The sequence below is a fragment of the Leptonychotes weddellii genome, chromosome 9 (genome assembly GCF_054177405.1).
Source record: "Leptonychotes weddellii isolate Sample4059 chromosome 9, ASM5417740v2, whole genome shotgun sequence".
Taxonomy (NCBI): domain Eukaryota; kingdom Metazoa; phylum Chordata; class Mammalia; order Carnivora; family Phocidae; genus Leptonychotes; species Leptonychotes weddellii.
Window position 1 is genome coordinate 92,179,095 of NC_138377.1, and position 20,771 is coordinate 92,199,865.

Below are 20,771 nucleotides of genomic sequence, written 5' to 3' on the forward strand. Positions count from 1 at the left end.
GAACCAGCACACACAGCTGCCAATTCACAGCAGCACAATCACAGTAGGATCTGGGGTGGGCCTGGGAGGGACGCAGGGTTAGAAAAACGATCCACGAGGTGAGAAATCTCAGTTACTTCAGGAAAGGAGAACTTAAAAGAGATAAGACCTCCAGGCAGCCTGCCTAGGCTACGATCCCTCCCAGTGAGCAGACCGAAGGCTTTCACAAAGACGGTGGTGTCTGGCTGGCTTAAAGGGCAAGCTGAGACTCAAACACTTTAACCTAAAACTGTTTCAAGCAGTTTTGTACTAAGAGCTCCCTCATCCATCCTGACATTTTGGGAAATACAAACGAGATACAACAGGGCACGTAATTGGGAAAATGTTAAGATGTAAAGCCAAGTAAACTTAAGCTTAACATGTTACGCACATACACACAGAAGAACCTTGGAGAGCTAAGCTACTTAAGATAAATCTTTATGCAACAACTCGGTAAAAACAGAGCCAGCTGGGAGGCCGAGGAAATCCCTTTGCCTGGCACAGGGCAGCAGGGTCTGAAGGTAGTTGGGCCAAGCACGCAAACCATCACCACTGAGTGAAGATCACAGGGAAAGGGGCCTTACCCCGGCTTCAGCTTACAGCTTTGAACACAAAACTGTCACCCTTCGCTCTTTATAAACAACAACTCCTATTAGGAGTGGAGCAGAAGACTCACACATACATATTCGAGAATGGAAACAGATCCAATTTATAACCAGGGTCCCTCTCAGCGAGCAGACTGCAGGCCCAGACAGGTGGTCTAGCCGGCCACCTCCAATGAAAATGCCTTGGGAAAAGCCAAGAGAGCTCTCTGCTAAGCACCACGGTCAGCTAAAAAGGGAAAGAAATCCCTTTTAAGGAAGCTATTTAACTTCAATAGGCTGCTTTTCTGCCAGGATTTTCAATTTCTCTGAACTTGAGCCGAACCACAGACTGCCGCACGTATGTCTGGATCCTGGCTCCCCCCGCCCTGTTCTCAGAGCTTCAGCACCAGTTGTTAGCCAAAAATAAACACCATTCCTCAACCATATATGTCCACCAGCCCAGAGCCGGGGAGGAGGAGGAGGAGGAGGAGGAGGAGGAGGAGGAGGAAGGTCAGGTCCCCGGGTGCACACCATGCACATCACCCAGCTCAACCGGGAGTGCCTGCTGCACCTCTTCTCCTTCCTGGACAAGGACAGCAGGAAGAACCTGGCCAGGACCTGCCCCCAGCTCCAGGACGTGTTTGAGGACCCCGCACTCTGGCCCCTGCTGCACTTTCGATCCCTCCTAGAGCTCAAGAAGGACAACTTCCTCCTGAGCCCGGCCCTCAGGAGCCTCTCCATCTGCTGGTACTCCAGCCGCGTGCAGGTGTGCAGCATTGAGGACTGGCTCAAGAGCGCCTTCCAGAGGAGCATCTGCAGCCGCCACGAGAGGCTGGTCAATGATTTCCTCCTCCAGGTGTGCGACAGGTAGGCCACCTCCTGAGCCACGAGCTTTGCGGGGGGTGGGGGGCGTGTCTGGCTCCCAGAGCCCTAGGAGGCTTGGAGGGGGGTTGGGGAAGAGCAAATTACAAGACCAAGATGCCTCCATCTTGGGGAGCCTCAAACTAGGCCCAAGGCAGACCATCCAGGCCTGACCACAGCACAGTCCCTAGAGAAGGCATACAGTCATGGGAGTGGGGGTGTGTGTGGGGGGGATCTTCCTCCTCTTAGCCTCCCAGGCCCTGGAGCTGCTGCTGCTGCGAACAGGAAGACTGGGCTTCAGCTGTCGCTGTCCTTCGGGCAGCTGTCCTCCCTAGCAGCCGTCAAGGCGGTCTGGCTGGGCCTGGATTTTCAAGGTCAGGCCCTGGGAAAGGTTCCTAGATTCAGCCATCAGCTTACCCCTCCGCTCTCCCCCTAGCAAACAAACTCCAGGGCCTGTGGAACGCAGCTAAGGAAGGACAGCTAGGGTGCTCTGGGTTAGCTGAACCAAGCCAGACTACAGGAGGAGGGGTGGTGATATTGAAGAATGGTTTCCTCATTAGAATATTACTTATCTCACTGTACCCCTAAGGGAGGGTGTTTTAGCCGAATTTTTCAGACGAGCAAATCAAAGTTTTGAGAGGTCATGTGATCTACAGTCTAGGATTGCCAGATTTTAGAAAATAAAAATTCAAGACATCCAGTTAAATTGGAATTTTGAATAGACAAAATAATTTTTTGGCGCAAGTACGTCCCAAATACATCCTGTATTTGATCGGTCAACTCTATGCCGCGTAGAGGCTAAGCCACAGGCGCCCCCCCATGGTCCCAGCCTCCTGCCTAGGGCAGCCCATGCAAGCAGACTTCTGCTGCCAGCCTCTCGCTGAGCCTCAACTGACCGGTCCCGTCCTGCCTTTGAGGAAAAGCACCTCTTGGTTACTAACAAACTAGGCTCAGCCAGTTTGCTGCCACCCAGGTTTAACAGCTGCTGTTTGCCGGCCCTGTGACCAGCATGGAAGGAAACAGAGTGGTGGCCCCGCCTTGCCTTTTTTTTTTTTTTAAAGGCAGTCAGAAGAAAACAAGATGGACTTGGTTGAGCCCTGCAGGGATGAGGCCATTTTGGTGGGTTTAACAAGGCACAGAAATCAGACTGGAGTGATGTATGTGGGAGGGGCAGGCCTGCTCTGAAGTTGTTCCATTCCTGCCACAAGAGAATTTAATTTCCCACATCAGCAAGTGTGGAGTGGCCCTCTCATGTCAGCATCTGGGTGCAGCAAGGGGCCCCAGTGTCACAAAAAGAACAAAGGGCTTGGCGGTAAGGGTTCTGTGCTGAGTCTCCCAGGTCTGCTACTGTCCAACCATGGGATCCCAGACCAGTTATTTAAATCCAACCTAATTTCTTTATCTGTAAAATGGGATAAATCACCCATCTCACAGGCTAAGAGGATTAAATGACACAGTAGGTACTGAGAACACCCATGAGATCTGGTTCTTCAGCGATCCGCTCTTGGCAGCGAGAGACAGCTGAGGATGGCGGGGAAGGAGTCAGCTCTTTCTCTGGTTTGTTCCTACATCAGGATTATGCTAAAGGTTCTTAGAACAAAAGGGACCACTCAACACCTTTGGGGCTTAAACACCTAATCGTCATCATCACCCTAGAGCTAACAATTTCTCCCACTTGTCAAATGAGGACTAGCACAGTTCAGACATTTGTCCTGGGTCAGAGAGCAAATAAGTCACAGGCAAATTACCTGAGCCCTCTGGGCCAGTTTCCTTATTCACAAAACAGGGTGCAGAGGGTTTGATATGAAGACTGAAGAAGCCATATGAACTTGGGACTTGGGAAGATGGAATGGGCTCAGTGTGTGAAATGTGCCCCTTCCCCAGGCACGAGGGAGCCGGGCTAGCCCAGGCAGTGCAGTGAAGGGGTTAAGGGGAAAGCTGATGGGGAAAGGGAAAGCCCCCGTCAAGACCCCAGCTTCCTCTGGCTACTGGGAGCCAAGACCCCTGCCCACAAGACAGGTCCTTCTTGACTGCAAGCAGTCTGATCCCGTGTGCTCCCAGGAAAACTGAGTTACAATTGCCTGTAGAAGGCCCTGTGCAGGGCCATTTACACCCCAAATCTTGATCTTCACTACAAGCCAACTGGTAGGCATTATTCCCTCCCTGCTGTGCACCCATACACACAGAGAGAAACTGAAGCTCAAGTGAGTGACTCAGCCAAGGTCACATGGAAATAAGCCAAATCTAACTTTGCTCAAGATCTTTTTCTCCAGCAAATGCTGGTAAGGTTGGGGCAGAGGAGCCTCCAAACTTTTGGTATGAGTGGCCCTGACTGTACACCTCAGACCCGGTTCTAGACCTCTTCCAGGCTGGCATCCCAGTGGGCATGCAAGAACTGTCCCAGTTTACTGAGCACAAACCAGGGGTCTAGAACCCAGAGCCAGGCATACTCTGAGCTATGCCCCGACCCCAGCCTCAAGGGTTCAACAGTGCCTGTCCCTAAGCCACCCCATAGGAAACCCTTGCTCCCACCTGACTGACCGTCCTGCCAGGAGCATCAGGGCCTCAGCTTGAAGCCAGACTGGAGTGGTCACCATGCATCTTTTCCCGCACCCTCACCCCACAAAGCAACAGGCCTGGAGAGAACCAAAAACACCTAGAGTTGTCCTCCTGGACCCTGCATCCCCCCCTGCCCACAGTAGGACCAGCGGCGGCTCAGGAAGCTAAGAGCCCACGCAGATTAAGGTCTGGTGGAGCGCAGAGACAGAAAGAGTAGGGGAAAGGGGACAGAAACCCTGGTTCTGATCCAGGCCGCGGCATCGCAGGCCAGTTCCTTAAACGGGCTGAGCCCGGTTCACTTCCTTGCCCACAATACACGGAGTCATGCCGTGAGTCCCAGGGCGGTCAGGGAGCTACCGGGCCGGGGGCTGCTCCAGGGAGGGGCGGGGCGCGGGGCGGGCGCCAACCGTACCCGCCGTGGGCCCCGACCTGGGGCCACCGCGATCTCTCCGCAGGTGCCCCAACCTGGCGTCCGTCACGCTTTCAGGCTGCGGCCACGTCACCGACGACTGCCTGGCGTGCCTGCTGCGCTGCTGCCCGCGCCTGCGCGCGCTGCGCCTGGAGAACTGCGCGCGCGTCACCAACCGCACGCTGGCTGCCGTGGCGGCGCACGGGCGCGCGCTGCAGACGCTGCACGTGGACTTCTGCCGCAACGTGAGCGCGGCCGGCCTGCGCCGCCTGCGCGCCGCGTGCCCGCGCCTGGCGCTGCGGGCCGAGCACAGCGCAGCCATGATCCCGGACCAGCTACCGAGCGCGCCCGGCACGGCCGCTCGCAAGCTGCTGCCGCGCTAGGCCGACCACGCCGGGGCACGACACCCAGCCAAGGGCCCCGGGCGGAAAGAGCGACCTGGCTTCCAACCCCAGCCCCTCCACCTCCCAGACTGTCGCCACATCTCTGAACCTCAGTGTCCTTGTCTGCAAAACGGGGACACTAATGCCTACCTCACATTACGGTTTTACGCACCGGAGTGCGAGATTAGCCGGATGCTGGGAAAACACTCGGCTAGCCCTCACTAAACACCAGCATCTAACCCGACGCCTTTCCGCCCTGGGTCCTCCGCCACTCGCTGTCCGCAGCAGGGGAGGGGCCCACACCATCCCCTGGGACTGCGACCGCCATCGGGGGCCGAAATAACCCCCATGGGCAGGCGTGGCCACCCGGTAGAGCGCGGGCGCAGGCGCCGTGGGGACGGGGCGGGACGACCCGGGCGGCCGAACGGGCGCCGCAAGCTCACCCCGCCGCCGTGCGTGGCCCAGGCTGCCCGGGAGCGTAGCCGCCCGCTGCACCAGTGGGCGGGAGGAGGGGGAAAGCCGGGGCTCACAGCCGGAGAGAGCCCCCCCAAGCCCGCCACCCCTGCCGTCCGCGCCTTCGCTCGGCCCTCGGGCCTGCCCACACACACGATTCTAGAAAATTCGCTGGTCGATATGATTCTGAACATAAACCACATAGTTACCCTAATTTTATACCGTTCTCGTATCACAAAGAAGAAAGCATCTGGAAAACCCTAAGTAAAGACTTGAAAACAAAAGCAGCAGCCCTGGTTAAGTCCTTTGATAATGAAACCACTAGAGGCGCATACAAAGTTAAATTTTTACCTGCTGGATTTGCTCAACGTGGGCACACACCTGGACTTCAGTTTCAGAGCTTTAGTCACTGATGTCCCACCTTTAGCCGCCAAAGTATAGGCTCCCGGCCCCGCAGCAGCCTCCTGGTCCCAGGTACACGGTGAAAACTTGGGTAAGAGGGGAAGGCAGGGAGCACAGCAGGCTGGTGGGCCATGCTCACGCCCCAGCTCCGCCCAGCACCAGCTGGGACCTGGGCCCTTAAGTCACCTGAGGCCAGGTGTTTCTTGTCTGAGAAAGCGGATCTGGACCCCTACTCACCTGCTGCCCAATATTGGGGAACCGGCAAGGAAAAAAGAGAAATTACAATTTTTTCTCTAGTAGGAGAAGAGACAGTAAATACTTGGTATCTAAGAAGCTAATAAGGCTACGGTGGGGGCGGGGGATGGGGAGCACCAGGTAAGGGATAACTGGCAATTGCTGGGGAAGGCTTGGGGAGGGGGAAAGCGACGTAAAAAGGGTTGACCAGTGTGAGCCTCGCCACGTGAAGTGAGGCAGGGAGCCGAGCGGCATCTGGCAGGAAAATAGTGCACGCGCAGGGAATGATAGCTCGTGCAAGGGCTGCAGAGCAGGGGCCTGGCCTGCGAGCTGGGGGCCAGGAGAGCAGTGTGGCGGGAGCAGAGTGAGTAAGGGGGAAAGGGGAGCAGGAAAGATCAGAGAACTAGGGATGTGGGTGGCTGTAGAGGCCTCACAGGTTACTCTGAGCATGAAACGGGAGCTGGAGCGCCCCCACGCCAACCTACCCCCAGCAGGAGCCAGGGTCCCAAGCCAGAGATGATCGCCAGGTGAGGGCCGGAGGGGCTGAAATTTCTCCAGGCAGAACCTGGGGTGGGGCAAGCAGCAACCCACCCCATCCCAACCCCTCCAGGGCCTGCTGGAGGCCTCACTTGCTGTCCCCGGCCCCTTGTTGGGCCAGCGCTGGGCCCAGAAGCAGGTGGGTGTTGGCACTGAGGCCCGGCCTGGCACAATCCCTCACCCCTGTGTGGGGGGAGAGCCAGCCCCCTCAGGCTGTCAGCTGCAGGGGAACGGGAGGTTCCTCTGGGTGATTTTCCAGTTTACCCCCCATAGCTCTGGACTCTGGAAAGAGGCCTTGCGGGGATTTTATTTTCCCACTACTGCAAACGGTGTTGAAAAAAACGCTTAGGCTTCCAGGGGAAAAATGTTTATTTAAAACAGCACCACTTAGGGACGCCTGGGTGGCTCAGTCGTTAAGCGTCTGCCTTCGGCTCAGGTCATGATCCCGGGGTCCTGGGATCGAGCCCCGCATCGGGCTCCCTGCTCCTCGGCAAGCCTGCTTCTCCCTCTCCCACTCCCCCTGCTTGTGTTCCCTCTCTCGCTGTCTCTCTCTGTCAAATAAATAAATAAAATCTTAAAAAAAAAAACCAGCACCACTTAAACCCCAGGGCTTTGCTTTCATTATTTCTGATAAGCCTGAATTGCCAGCAGGTCCTGTTTGCCCTGAGCTGATGGTTTAGTGTGGGGGACAAGAGAGTTCTAGTTTCTGTCTCTCCTCTGACTGAGAGCCAGTCACCCCTCTCCAAACCTCAGCTTTTAAATCTGTGTATTGGGATTGCTGGAGAATCTTGCTTGCAGGGTTCTAGTAAGGATTAACACATGTTCGTAAAGCCGAAGTCACTGCAAGTTCAGCTCAAATAGGGTAACCTGAGGCCCCTTTCCTTTTCCCCATGGAAGCTTTTTCTTTTTTTTAAAAGATTTTATTTATTATTTGACAGAGAGAGACACAGTGAGAGAGGGAACACAAGCAGGGGGAGTGGGAGAGGGAGAAGCAGGCTTCCCGCGGAGCAGGGAGCCCGATGCGGGGCTCGATCCCAGGACCCTGAGATCATGACCTGAGCCAAAGGCAGACGCTTAATGACTGAGCCACCCAGGCGCACCGCCCATGCGAAGCTCTTTTATAAACGAGGGCTAACTTCCCTGGCGAAGCCTCTGGTGCCCAGTAACCCTCCACATACCGAGGCTCTAGCGATCACAGACCTAAAGCCGCGCTGACAGCCGCGTCCAACACTGTTTCTAGAGCTTGAATTGGGCCCCGCCCCCTCTGGGGCGCTTTGGGTCCCTGAACCAAGGGCCATCCGAGGTACACGGGGAAGGCAGGCCCTGATGAGACCCAGGGCTCTCCACTCCGCCTTCTAACAGGTGCTGTTCACATCACTGGGCACTGAGCAGAGCCCTGGACAGAACACAGTGCCTGGCTTCACCAGAAACCGCGCTCGACGGCTTCTCTCAGATCCGCAGAGAACAAGGGGCATCCACAGACTCATTCATCTGGGATTGCGGGGGGCCTCGAGTGCTCTGCAGCGTTGCCATGCATCACTTCTGACAGGTTATGACCTCTTGGAGCCTTAGTTTAGCTCTAAAATAGGGCCAGTACCTTCTCTGTGACACCCCGATGAGATAATGCCTCAGTGTACCGTGTCTGGAAGGTGTCTTCACATTCGTGGCAGCCTAGAAAAGCCAAGTGCCTGGCAGAACCCACGAGGCCTGGGTACCGGGAAGAAGCACGCTGGGTCCGTAAGGGGGTGATCCAGGAACACCCGACGGAGGACTGACCCCAGCTCCCACAGGGTCTAACTGTGGGTGGGGTGCTCCTTCCGGCAGGCACAGTTCGGCAAAGGCAGAGTCGGAAAGCCCAAGGCAAGCCCAGGGAAGCCAGGGGGAGATGGGAGCCCGTGTTCCAAAGCCACTTGAAAATGGCGTGGCGATTACCTATGTCCTCACGGCCTCTATTAGAACAGTCTACAAACTTTCCCTAGCTCCTGAATGCTCGATTCGCTCTCAGTTTTGGCCAAGGCAGCCAATGGCCACAGAGAGGAAAAGCTAGGGGGAGGGTGCAGAACCTCAGCCCCGGGGCAGGACGGTGCTCCCTGGTGGGAGGCTGGCGTCGGTCACCCATCGTGCTGGTGAGCCTGCGCAGGAAGCTCAGTACCAGCAGAGACCGGAGCCACATGCTCCCAGGTCAGGGGCTCGGGTCACTCCTTGGGAGGCGGAGCCTGTTGGGGGCACGCGGGGCTGTGAGGCTTGTCTTACAGGGACACGCTGGCCCGCTTCTGCACAGGCTGAGTATCTGGAGGGGACTCAGCTCCCTCGGGTCCACCATCGTCAGCAGGTGTGCTGACAGGAAGCCAGGGCTCCCAGCTCTAGCCTGTACACACCTGCAATCCAGCACCTTCCCTCTCCCGACCTCAGCTTCGTGGTCTTTAAGAGAGGTCACCTGATACCCTAGCTCTAGGATTCCTCCAGCTCTAGGGTCCACGCCTAAGGCTTGCTTTTTGCTAGAAACCAAGTTCACCAGATATAGGTTTCATCTGACTAGCTGTGCTGGGCAAAGGCCACAAAGTGGGGAGGCCCAGAACAAAGCTGCCCCTGGGAAATCCTACATCTTAAAGGCGGGGGGTACCTTTGCCCCTCAGTGCAGAGCCAAATATGGCAGCAGAGGCCAGAGCCTCTCAAAGGTTGAGGCATTATTTTTATTTAAAGTAATTTCTGAGGGGCGCCTGGGTGGCTCAGTCGGTTAAACATCTGCCCTCGGCTCAGGTCATGATCCCAGGGTCCTGGGCTCGAGCCCCACATCTGGCTCCTTGCTCATGGGGAGCCTCCTTCTCCATCTCCCTCTCCCCCTGGCTATGCTCTCTCTCTCTTTCTCTCAAATAAATAAATAAAAACTTAAAATAAATTCTGAGACTGCAGATGTATCCTTTAGCTCAGCACACCTTCAGCCCAGCCCAGCAAGAAGGAAAAGCCACTAGTTACCAAGAACCAGCCCAGAAGGCTCTAAGAGAGCCCTCGCTTGGCATTGTCCAGGATCTCAGCAGCACACAGAGGCCTCCCTCCTCTTAGGTCCCTTCCGGCCCAGAGGCCTGGGCAGTGTGCCTTCCCACCCCAGAGTGAGTGCCTCGAGCCCAGAGCCCCTCACCGCTCCTACTGACTGAGCTCTCACATCAAGTATTGAAGGTTCCTCTTTGCCCAGAACCCCTGTGGCTTCCCAGAAGCTGTTGTCTCTCCCTCTGAGACCCAATTCCAGTTGAAGCCTCTTTTCAATAAAACTAAGCCTCTTTCCAAGTAATAATAGGCATTCTCACTGGGAAAGATCTATGTACCACAAACCGTATCTGTCTTCCAATTTCTCTTTGAAAACACGTATTTTCTATCTTCCTTGTGAAAAACGACTGCCTGCAAAGCTCCCCATCTGGCACCTCACTTGAGCAGGCTGTCAGCGTGACCCAGTCCCTGAAGTACACGGCAAGCAGCTGTGGCCAGAACTGGCTGTCGACGAAGACACACCACCCAAAGGCCTTGCCCTCTTCCTGTTCGCACTCCCAGCAGCCAGAGCCTTCACAGCTGCTCTCACCATGGCCCTTTCTTCCAGAACCACACACTCACTCTGACACGCCTGGACAAACGAGCACATTGCCCAGGGCCCTCAAGGGCTGGGTTCAAGCACCAAGAGTGGGACCCCTCTCCCGGCCCCCTGAACAACTCTCCACCATCCACCATTCAAGGATACGAAAGCCACTCATTGGTTCTCATATTACTTCGCACACTCACTCGCTCGTGCACGCTGAGTGCCTCCCAGCAACGGCGGCCCCTGCTGCATCCCACGCCCTTCCCGCAGAGACACGCCACCGTCGACCTCCCTGCTCTTTACGCCCGCCGCTGGTTCCCCACAGGCAGCACTGGAATCATGCTCCTCTGGGAAGCTTCCTCCTTGCCTGGTGGAGCTGCGCCCCGCACTAGGTCTCCCGGGGCTACTCAGGACAGGCTCTTATTAGCAGGTTACACTCAAAACCCAGCTGCAGAGGAGGAGGAAGGGGGCTGCTGAGGGGATGGGCCACGGGGCTGATGCAAGGGCCTTGGGGTGAGGGAACGAAGTGTAGGACACCCAGGATGACAGAATAAATGAAAGGAGGGGCTTCCCGCTCTCTGGAGCTGCTCTGTCACCTCCACACAAAGCTCACTCTCAGTGTGAAGGAGTGTTTCTGATGCGTCAAAACGCCGTCAGAGTGAGACTAGCCCGAAAGCTCATTCTTTCTCAGTCAGAAGCTCCGCTGGAGGTAACAAAAGCAGCCCACGCTCTGGTTCCTGAATTGGCTTTATTTCTCTGCATAAGGAACCCTGCACAGGCAATTCAAATTAAAACAAAATAAATATATGAATATTCATGTAAAACTGTCCTTTCTAATGAACAATTATACACAATGTACAATTTCATGTTCACTGGGTGGATTTACAAAAATGTACCATTCCCAACTAAAAATGCACCAAAATGGTTCCATGCAAACTTATCAAAAGTGACCAAAAATGTGGAGGGAAAAACCTGACTGAGAGCACTTCGTCTTTTTTTTTGTACAATCACAGAAAAATAAAAACATCTAATTTCTTTGTTACATTTAGAGTAACTAAATGTGGCCACTGTTTATAATGTCGGTTTATGTTCCTAAACATCTATGTAGTTACCATCAAAGTGTGTCCACATGAAATTGGAAGTGAGCGTTACTGAGAAAAGGGGCGGCGGCCCCGCGCACGGTCAGTAGTCGGTGTCCGAGCCCTCGGCGTTGTCCACGTTCCGCGAGAGCATGTAGTTGTCCATGTCGATGGAGCGACAGTTGTTGATGGCGTAGCGCAGGCGCTCGGCCATGACCAGCTGGCTTGAGTACGGGGGCAGCCGCAGCTGGAAGAAGCAGGTCTGTGAGGTAGGCAGACTGTCGTAAGGCTGTGGAGAGAGAGACCCGGAGCTGTGACTGCAGCATCGGGATGTCCCGGGGGGGCGGGGCAGGGAACCCGGTACCACCCCCCCCCAAATCAGGAAAGCACTTCTCCCAGCCTTCCAGATGGGCTCCACAGACGGGAGTGCAGGGCCGACTCGAGGGGAAGGAGACCCCGGGCTGTGGTGGAAGGAACGTGGGCTCTGGGGTCTTCTGGCAAATATGCTTCCTTGCTCTCCTCACCGCCCACCTTGGCCCGGTGTGCAAAGCGCGAGCAAGTTCTGCCCGGCAGGACTACGTGGGAGAACAGGCTTTGCACCCGGCCTGCCACGGAGGGGCCGCCAACAGAGCCCGCTCCCTTCCACCGGGAGGGTGCAGACCCGGAGCTGGGGCACGGAGCCCCCAAGAGCCGGCGAAACGGAAAGAACACCTGGGACGGGGCCCCCGCACGCCTCCACCCTTCCCCGTCCCTCCTCGCGTCCCTCCCCACGGACCTTCTGCTGCCTCGGCTGCCGTGGCTGCCGGCACACAGCTCACATGAGGAAGGAGCAGTGAACTAAATCCTAGTCCGTCCATTAAATGGACAGTGACACAGTCACTTAAAATGATAATCATGATGGCTGGCAGCAGAAAAGTGCTCAGGACAGACTGAGCCAAACACAGCACACAAACACCACAGGCATGCCACGGAGGTGGGAGGTGGGGGGGCTGCTACGGCAGCGGGGGGCGTATGTTCCCTGGCCCTCCCTGCAAACGGCGCCGTCTTCCACACTCTCTGTAATGACAGTAACGATAGTACGTTTTTACATTTTAAAATAAAGGGACTTGCCCTTTCTTTCTTGCTCAACTCCCTGAAACCCTCCCCCTCCTCCTCGGAGCCCTACACCTGGCGAGTGCCATTTCAAAGAGGTGGGAGCAGGAGGGCCTGGAGGGCCTAGAAGCCTAACAGGGCTCGAGCCAGTGAGGACACGGAAAACTCAAATGTGGGAACAGCACAACTAGCAAAGACACTGAAGGGCCATGTCAACAGGTGCCTCTGATTTGGAAGGTAGAGCAAGGGTCTAAAAGTCACACAGGAGGGACCCACCGTGGTCAGTTTTCTGAGGCTCAAAAGCCTCCGGCAGGGGATTAGTGGTGGATTAACTCCTGGGATGGCAGGGGTAGCCTGGGACAGACAGAAGGCAAGGGTTTTTTCCAGAGCTGAATAGAATCAAACTGTTGCCTCCACCCACCTCTCTCTGAAGCAACAAAACAGATTTACAACTTATAGTTTCTGGCAAGTCATGTAGAAAATTTATGGAAAGGCTCTTTTCATAGCCCTTCCTGTGCGTGGCCTCTCCAGCAAGCCTAGCCCAGGAGTAGAGCCCAGGCGGGCAGCTTCAGGAGGCAGCGGGGGAGGGATGGCTCTGGCTACAGCAACCTCCAGGAATAGTTACTGGAAAAACACCAGAAACGCAGATGCTGAGACTGGCAGGAAGAGTCCTTGTGTGAAGAGGCCCTACTTTCCTTACCGTTTCTAGAATAAACACCACAGGCCCTGCTCGGAGGACTTCCCAGCTCTTGGGCGGTTGGGGAAGGAAAGAGAGAAGGAGAACACAAACACTTCTAACTTAACGCTGGGTTCAAGGAATGTACCAAGTGTCCTGGAGGTGGACAGAAGGAGATCTAAGTCTGCCCTCGGGAATGGTCAGGGGCAGCAGGAAAGCATCCAAGAGGGCTTCCTGGAGGAGATGACACTGGTGTTGGGCCTAAAGGATGAGTAAGTACTTGCCAGGCATAGATGAAAAGGGGTGTGAAGGAGAACTTACTAAAGCAGAGGGACCAGCCTACACAAAGGCACAGAAGTTTAGAAACAGCATGGTGTGTTGGGGAAAAAGAGGCAAGCGGTCTGCTCTGGCCAGAACACAGTATGTGTTAAGAGGGGCCATCGGAAAGCTGGGGCAGAGACCAGACTGGAGATATTTAAGGCCACTGAAGCAGTCAGCACTCATTCTGGAGTCAACACAGGGGGCCCCTCCCAGTCTGAAAGGAGAGTAACGTGGTCAGATGGGTGCATGAGAAAGAGGTGTCCGGCAGCAGTGTGCGCTGCAGCTTCTAAGCCCTTTTCTTCCTCGGCCGTCCGGCACCACGGCAGCTGCGCTGGGGCTCTGCAGCTGGGCCTTTTCACCTACCAGGCCGCAGAGAGGCGGCCTGCCTGCTCCACGACACACACGGCACGAGCGGCCGCGGGGCACACGCACCAGGGGACAGTCAGTATCTTCGTGAAAACACACAAGACCACGTCCCAGTGCACAAGTCACACGACGAAAAGGCACAGGAAATAAGAGGCAGAGGCAGCATGACGAGCCCTCTGCCAAGCTGAGCTTTCACTCAGGAAGGTACTGGGGGATTTATCAAAGGTTGCTGGTTGCAGTGTGCTTTCTACATCCAGTTAGGGCTTTTTTTCACTCAAGTTAGGTTTCTGAACAAGTTTTTCTGCTTGATTTTTTTTAGGTCTGGAAATCCCAAACATTAAGCCTGAACTGGCAGGCCCACTCGAGGGTCACAGTGTGGCTTTCCCAACAGGCAAGCGGCCAGGAAGCAGCGGGGCAGACATGACGAGGAAGGCCGAGTAGCTTACTTACCCTATCAACCTTCATGATTTGAAATCTCTGAGAAATGTCAGCAGTGTTGGCCGGGAGTCGAGATCTTCCAGACACAAACCTCATGAAAAGCACGCGCTCCTCATTGGAGAACTCCTCCAGCGTGTGCCAGAACCACTGTACCAGCTGGTGCTGCTCATCAACCTCCCGGTACCGCACCACTTTCTTCAGGACTTCCACGGAGATCTCGGGCATCCCACACACCATCTGCTCCAGCTGCTTGGCCGTCAGGAGCGACAGCAGTGGCACAGGAACGATCCAGGACATCCCTTCTCGGACGGCAGCTACCTGCTCCCGGGAGAGGTCGCGCATCAGACACGTGTCTGCAGACTGGGCGCCTCCCACCTGCTCATCCGGTCCCCAAACCCTCTACTTGTCCCCCAGAACTCCAAGCGCACATGGCCCACTCCCCTGGCCGCTGACCCTTTGTCCGAGCTTCTCCCTGCCTGTGGGACTTGTACACTCCTTCCGGTCCCAGGTCAAGTCAATTGAGAAGCCTGACCTCTGCCCCCACAAAACTCAGCCCACCCCCCACCCCCCGGTGTCACCCACACTCACTCATATCCCTAAGCACGTGTGGCTGCGCACTGTCACACTGGGCTCTGTGGGCTACTCGGGCTCGTCGGCAGGGTAAGAAGCCCCTAGAGGACGTGTCTAGCTTCTACTGTTTTTGTCATTCATATTTTTCTTTTGAAAAGAGTTATATCCTTTTGGTAAAACTTATTTGTGCTCATTGTAAAAAAAAAAAGTTAGAAAAGTACAAAGAAGAAAGTAAAACTAGCAAGGCCTCCTGTAGGAAGGCAGTAGGAAGGACAGAGCATTTAATGGGGACACTTGGGATCTGAATCCCAGCTCCACCTCTTCTTTTACTTTAATTTTCTCATCTGAGAAACGAGGCAAGTACCTGCTGCTCACACGACTACGATGAGAATTTTCCATGTAAGTAGCTGTGACGTGCTGCGTCCTTCTAACCCAGTGCTGAGAACAGGTCTGCTGGGGGTGCTGAGGGGAAGCTGCCAGAGGCTACCCACAGTCTGCTTCAGAAACACCCCAAGGTTGCACAGCAATGCACACCCTACACACAGACTCATTGCTGTTCAGGACTTGCTCATAAATACTTCTTCGCTCTTGGCCAACTTCAGAACCATCAATGATAAAAAGCAAAAGGAAAAAGCCCGGGGCGCCTGGGTGGCTCAGTTGGTTAAGCGACTGCCTTCGGCTCAGGTCATGATCCTGGAGTCCCGGGATCGAGTCCCATATCGGGCTCCTTGCTCAGCAGGGGGTCTGCTTCTCCCTCTGACCCTCCTCCCTCTCATGCTCTCTCTCTCTCATTCTCTCTCTCAAATAAATCAATAAAATCTTTTAAAAAAAAAAAGGAAAAAGCCCGAAGACCCAAGCAGGAGCCACACCATGGGGAAGGCCCTGGGGCTGTGACTGGTACCAGGGTGTCCTGCCGGGGCCAGGGAACAGGACTGGCCGTGAGGGCAGTCTGGATGGGCATTAAAGGGAAGACCCCAGCACAAGCTGTCATGCCTGACAGAATACAAAGCAAAAGCTGTCTGGAAAAAAATGAGGCTGAGGTATGGGGCCAGCTGCCTGGCTGGGAACAAATGGGGACAGCTATGGGAAGAACACTGGGTTCCAAGAGGAAGAAGTCCTCACTCCTGAGAAAGGAACAAAGCCACGGCAGAGCTGAGCTGGCAGAGAGTGGGGGGCCAATCTGACCTGAAGAGCCTAGACCCCACAGTTCAACCTGGTTTGGGACCCTAGCTTTGCCTCGGGCACTTCACGTCATTTCTCCGACTCAGTGCTTTCACCTGTGAGATGGTGATGGCAATCCTTCCGTCACAGAGTAACTGAAGGAACAACTGCACATGAGGCAGCCTGGCCCCACACCTGGCACGCAGGAGACAGTCAATGTATTTTTAGTCAGTTATTTACCCTGAGGATTAAAATTCTGAACAACTGGAGACAAACCCTAAGCCCTGGCTGTGTAAACAGCATTGCCCACAGGACCTGCCCTCACTAAGGGATAACAGTTTTCTGACTGGACTCGGGCCAAAGCCAGAGTCAAAGAAGGAACCAGGAGGGAAGGCCCAGAATATCTATACTTCAAATTACTACATAGCCTTTGAGCCTCAGTCTAGCTCTCAAGAAGACCCTAGCGTATTCTGCATATAAAGTATTACTAAAGTGGCTATTAAGGACTGTATAACCAAAAAACCATTTTTGGACAAAATGCTCATTTCTTGGGGGGGATGTTCATTTCTTTGGTCACTCATCACATTCTCATCATTTATTATTAAATGCCTACTACATGTCAGCACAGAACAAGGATATTTAAGAGATACATAAACACACACACACACACATATATATACATAATATAATGCAATAATTGAAGAAACAAGATCCAAACTCTGTGACCTAGTTCTTAGACCACAACAAAGAAGTACTGTGGTATCTTGAGAAATTTCTAAGTAACAAAAAAGATTTCTACAGGCTACGAACCTGGAGGAAAGCTGGTCTGTGGAGGAGAGGTATTTTCAGCTGGGTCCTGAAGGGACTTCAGCAGGAGGGGGAAAGAAGCACTCATGTGGGATTGCAAGACCAGTGTTTAGGGGTTTATTCGCATGGGCCTTGACTGACCCAACTCGAGTGGGGACCCTGAGTTGGGGACATTAAGAGATGAAGACAAACAAAACGGAGGATGAGTGAGAAGGCAGGGTCTAAAGGCCTGGTTGAGAGCCTGGCCTCAGTCCAACCAGTGACCAATTCAGAGCTGTCCTAAGGCCTTGAGTAAGGAGACAGGAAACCCAGAGGTAAGGCCTGAAAAGTCTCTGAACAGGGGCTGAAAGACAGATACAAACTAACTGACATGGTAGTTCATATACCCAAATTCAGCAGTAACCAGTTAGCTCTTGTTTGAAGACAACTGCAAACATTCGCATACATGTCACATTTCAGCTCACCTGTCGGTCCATCTCATGAAGTCGATATTCAATGGCCCTCTCCACATACTCCTTCCTGTTGGAAAATGTCAGTGGGATACTATTTCCACCTGGAATTATGGGAACCATTTTGCCATCAGCGCTCTGGCCAACAAAAGAATCAAGAGGAATCATCTAAGAAGAAAAAAGAAAAATTTTTTTACTAAAAAAAAGTATGTTACACACAAATATAGCAAAACAGTAACAACATTAAGAATTTTAGGGATAGGGTGGCGCAGCCGGTTAAGCATCTGACTCTTGGTTTTAGCTCTGGTCCTGATCTCAGGGTTAAGGGATCGAGCCCAGCATCAGGCTCCACACTCAGTACAGAATCTGCTTGGGATTCTCTCCCTCCACTCCTCCCACTCGTGCCTGCTCTCTCTCTCCCTCTCTCATATAAATAAATCTTAACGATAAAAACGAGGAATCGAGGTAGCTAACCACGCCACTTGGTCAGAAGGAAATGTGCTGACTCATCTGGCTGTAGTTAACAATTTCTTTGTCCTCAAACCAGGTTTGCTGAACTCTGGTCACCCCAGGCCTCCTCTCCAACTGGGTTCCCTTGCTTGTCCATTCTAGCAGGCAGAGAGTGGACCGAAGAGGAAGGAGCAGAAGAAGCTGGGTGCTGGTGCCAATTCTACCCATGAGCATCTTTTTAAACCTCTGGGGCTGAGCTGCTAGTCAGCAATGGGACATGCCATCAGTAATCAGACAGCAAGGGGAAGACCAGATCTGAGTTTTCCACAGAAAAATTCTAGTCAATACCAACAGAACATGGACTGGCCAAGATTTACCTCATGGAAACTTTCCTCGGTAATCCCACTGTCTTCAATGTGAAGAATGCTGTTGAGGGTCTGCACATAGAGCAGATCCACCTCCTCCAGGTCTTCCAGGCTGAGTGGGACACAGCACAGCTGCTTCCACACCAGAGGGGCCAGGTGGAGGTCCAGAGGCTTCTTTGTGCGAATGGCAACCCCCATTAAAATTCCCAAGAACTTAAACTGCATTAAGTGTTCATCAAGGCAGGCGGAGGGGTTAAAAAGGAACCTACAAAATTAAAGGAAATACTTCAAATAAAACTGTCCTCATTTCTACTGGAAGTAAGTTATCAGACAGGTACAGCATTCGTCCAGACCTGTGCTGTTCAATATGGTAGTCATTTGCCAGATGTGGCTACTCAAATTAATTAAATAAAATTTAATGGAGTTCTTCAGTGACTCTAACCACATTCTGAGTGCCCAACAGGCACACAGGCCCAGTGGACAGCACAAGGACCATATTTTGAATTATTTTCAGAAGAACCATAAAAGAGCAACTGCATGGTCCATTAGTCCCTGAGCTACCTGCTCCAGGATGCCCTATTTCCTAAAATCATTTCATTTTATCATTTACAACTCCATGAAGCAGGATCCAAAATTCAAGGTTTGGCAAATACAGGCATAACACAGACCTGCTAATACTAAGTGCTGTGACTTGATGAACTGATGAATTTTGATGCAGAAAATTCTTCGCAGGGAGGCCATGAGGGCCTTCAGAAACATAAATAAGTCAGGTTTCATTATCAAGTCTGGGTTTCTCCTACCCCTCAATATTATCACTGAGTTGGTCCCATAATAGAGTCATGATGCAAGTGCCTCGGTTTCCTTATCTGTGAAAAGGGAGTAATAAGAGTCCCCAGTCCTTTGGGTTCTAATGAGGATTAGATGGGATAATATGTGTAAAGCCCTTAGAGCAGTGCATGGCACACAGTAAGCGCTCAGTAAGTGAGCTACCATTATTACTGTAGATAATCAATAAGCACGTGATGACTGCCTTACCTATCCCGGTTGTAGCCCACTTCTGCGGTAGCATTGGGAGAGGGTATAAGAAGGTCAACGATACCAGTTTCAAGTTCCTGTAAAAGAAAGAACAGTTTTTTGAGAAATGACAATCAAATGCATCAAGAGAACAAACTAGTTACATTAAAGATCATACTGAAAAGAGATGATTTTGAGGAATTTATGATGTTATGTGACAACTGGCCATCTCTATAATTTTTGTGGCTTTAATTTAAAGTGAAATTACAAATGTCCCCCTTGTAGAAAACATCCTGTAGTATGCAGAACTAAGATAAGAAAGTCAATCCAGGGCAGGAGTTGGGGTATCTGTGAGCAGGGTATAGTGATATTCAAAAAGACCCAACAAATAATAGCCAAAAGTTATTTTAGTCACAGGATTTATTAGAAAAATCCTGCTACCGGCAAAGCGGGAAGTGTCAGAGTTGACCTGGAAAGCAAAGTTGCCACTTTAGGTATCAAATAAGAACTGGTCCAAACTCAGCATTTGTTTTTCTAATTCCGCTAGAGCCTGGCAGTTCTACTTCATTCTAAAAGCACCAGAATTCATCAGAGCACATGGATGGTCCTGGATATGTCTGTTACATAAATGTAAATATGTGTCATCATTGTTTCCTCTGCCACTATTAGAGCAGGACAGACAGCAAGTCACTGGTGGAGTCAGGCACTGACATTTACTCAGTAAGGTATCTTCACAAGTCATGTCACAAGCCCTTGCTATAATTCACCTCTAAATCATTAACAGCATGATTTTTATGTAAGGCTCACAAATGCATCCTTGCTACATTCATAAGAACATGTCAGACAGAGTAGTCACCGGAAATGGTAAAACAGCCACCACCTGAACAGATGACTCAGCAGGGGGACAGCGCATGAATATACCTGGCACATCTCTGTGATAGTGTCATCAAACACTCCCCCAGCGTCATCAGCCCCTTCTCCAACCAGCTTCACCTTCCACGCTCGCGAGGGCAGACGGAGGTCTGATGCATTCAGTTTAACTACTTGTCTTGCTATTTGAACAAAGATGGGCTTACACTTCCGTCCTCTTCAAAAGAAAAGGAAAACAGAATGAAATACAACTCTCACTAACTTCCCCGAACCATCACTTGAAGGTATCTTCCCATCAGTGAGCGAACAAGCCAGCTTAACAACAGCCAGGCAGTGTGCTAGGCCCACTGTGACCACACTGGGTACTAAGGTAAACACTGTTACTCTCCTAGTTTGCAACCCAGGAAGCAAAAGCTCACAGAGATTAGTTAGGAATCACATTCATCTAAAAAAGTGCTTGCTAGGGGCGCCTGGGTGGCTCAGTCGTTAAGCGTCTGCCTTCGGCTCAGGTCATGATCCCAGGGCCCTGGGGTCGAGCCCCGCATCGGGCTCCCTGCTCTGCGGGAGGCCTGCTTCTCCCTCTCCCACTCCCCCTGCTTGTGTTCCCTCTCTCGCTGTTTCTCTCTGTGTCAAATAAATAAAATCTTAAAAAAAAAAAAAAAGTGCTTGCTAGCTAGTGGAACATACACACATATGCTAACCTGGTTGATATCCTCTTTACAGTAATTTGAGGTCCATAGTTTTTGCCTTGAACCATGGTTTTTCCTATGGAGCGCACCATCGGGAGGGTGTAGACTCTTGGAGCTAATAAAGGCCGAAGCTGCCCCTGTACGATGCCCCACGTGCCGGCATTATAATGGGATGTACTGCTCTGTAAGAGAGGGAGCTTATCAGAGATGGTACAATCCAAGGCTTCCTAGAAAAAACAGCTTCTCACTTTTAGAACATAATTCTTTTTGATTTAAAAGCATAAACCTGGATAGCAGTAACTATTAAAAAATATTTTTTTTCTGATAATACATACGATTGTTATTTTTTAAAACTTGGAAAATACAGAAAAGGACCCACACACATGCACACACTGAATCCTCCATAACCTCCATGA

The 20,771-nt window shown here is 52.5% G+C and overlaps 2 protein-coding genes across 2 annotated transcripts in view; one reads left to right on the top strand and one right to left on the bottom strand.

The window, feature by feature from the left end:
- The first annotated feature begins 39 nt into the window (after positions 1-39).
- FBXL22 (F-box and leucine rich repeat protein 22) lies at positions 40-5,551 on the top strand. Its single transcript, XM_031031546.2, has 2 exons — positions 40-1,469; positions 4,478-5,551. The coding sequence occupies exons 1-2, from the start codon at positions 1,135-1,137 to the stop codon at positions 4,812-4,814; spliced, it is 672 nt and encodes a 223-aa protein (XP_030887406.2). The 5' UTR covers positions 40-1,134; the 3' UTR covers positions 4,815-5,551.
- A 5,191-nt stretch (positions 5,552-10,742) lies between these two features.
- Positions 10,743-20,771, bottom strand: part of HERC1 (HECT and RLD domain containing E3 ubiquitin protein ligase family member 1) — a 188,953-nt gene continuing 178,924 nt past the window's right edge. Inside the window, exons 70-76 of the mRNA XM_081831870.1 lie at positions 20,368-20,537; positions 19,718-19,883; positions 18,818-18,894; positions 17,795-18,047; positions 16,983-17,135; positions 13,993-14,298; positions 10,743-11,376 (exon numbers count right to left, since the gene is read on the bottom strand). Coding sequence (XP_081687996.1) covers positions 11,191-11,376; positions 13,993-14,298; positions 16,983-17,135; positions 17,795-18,047; positions 18,818-18,894; positions 19,718-19,883; positions 20,368-20,537 — 1,311 coding nt within the window. The 3' untranslated portion in view covers positions 10,743-11,190. The remainder of the gene's footprint in view (positions 11,377-13,992; positions 14,299-16,982; positions 17,136-17,794; positions 18,048-18,817; positions 18,895-19,717; positions 19,884-20,367; positions 20,538-20,771) is intronic.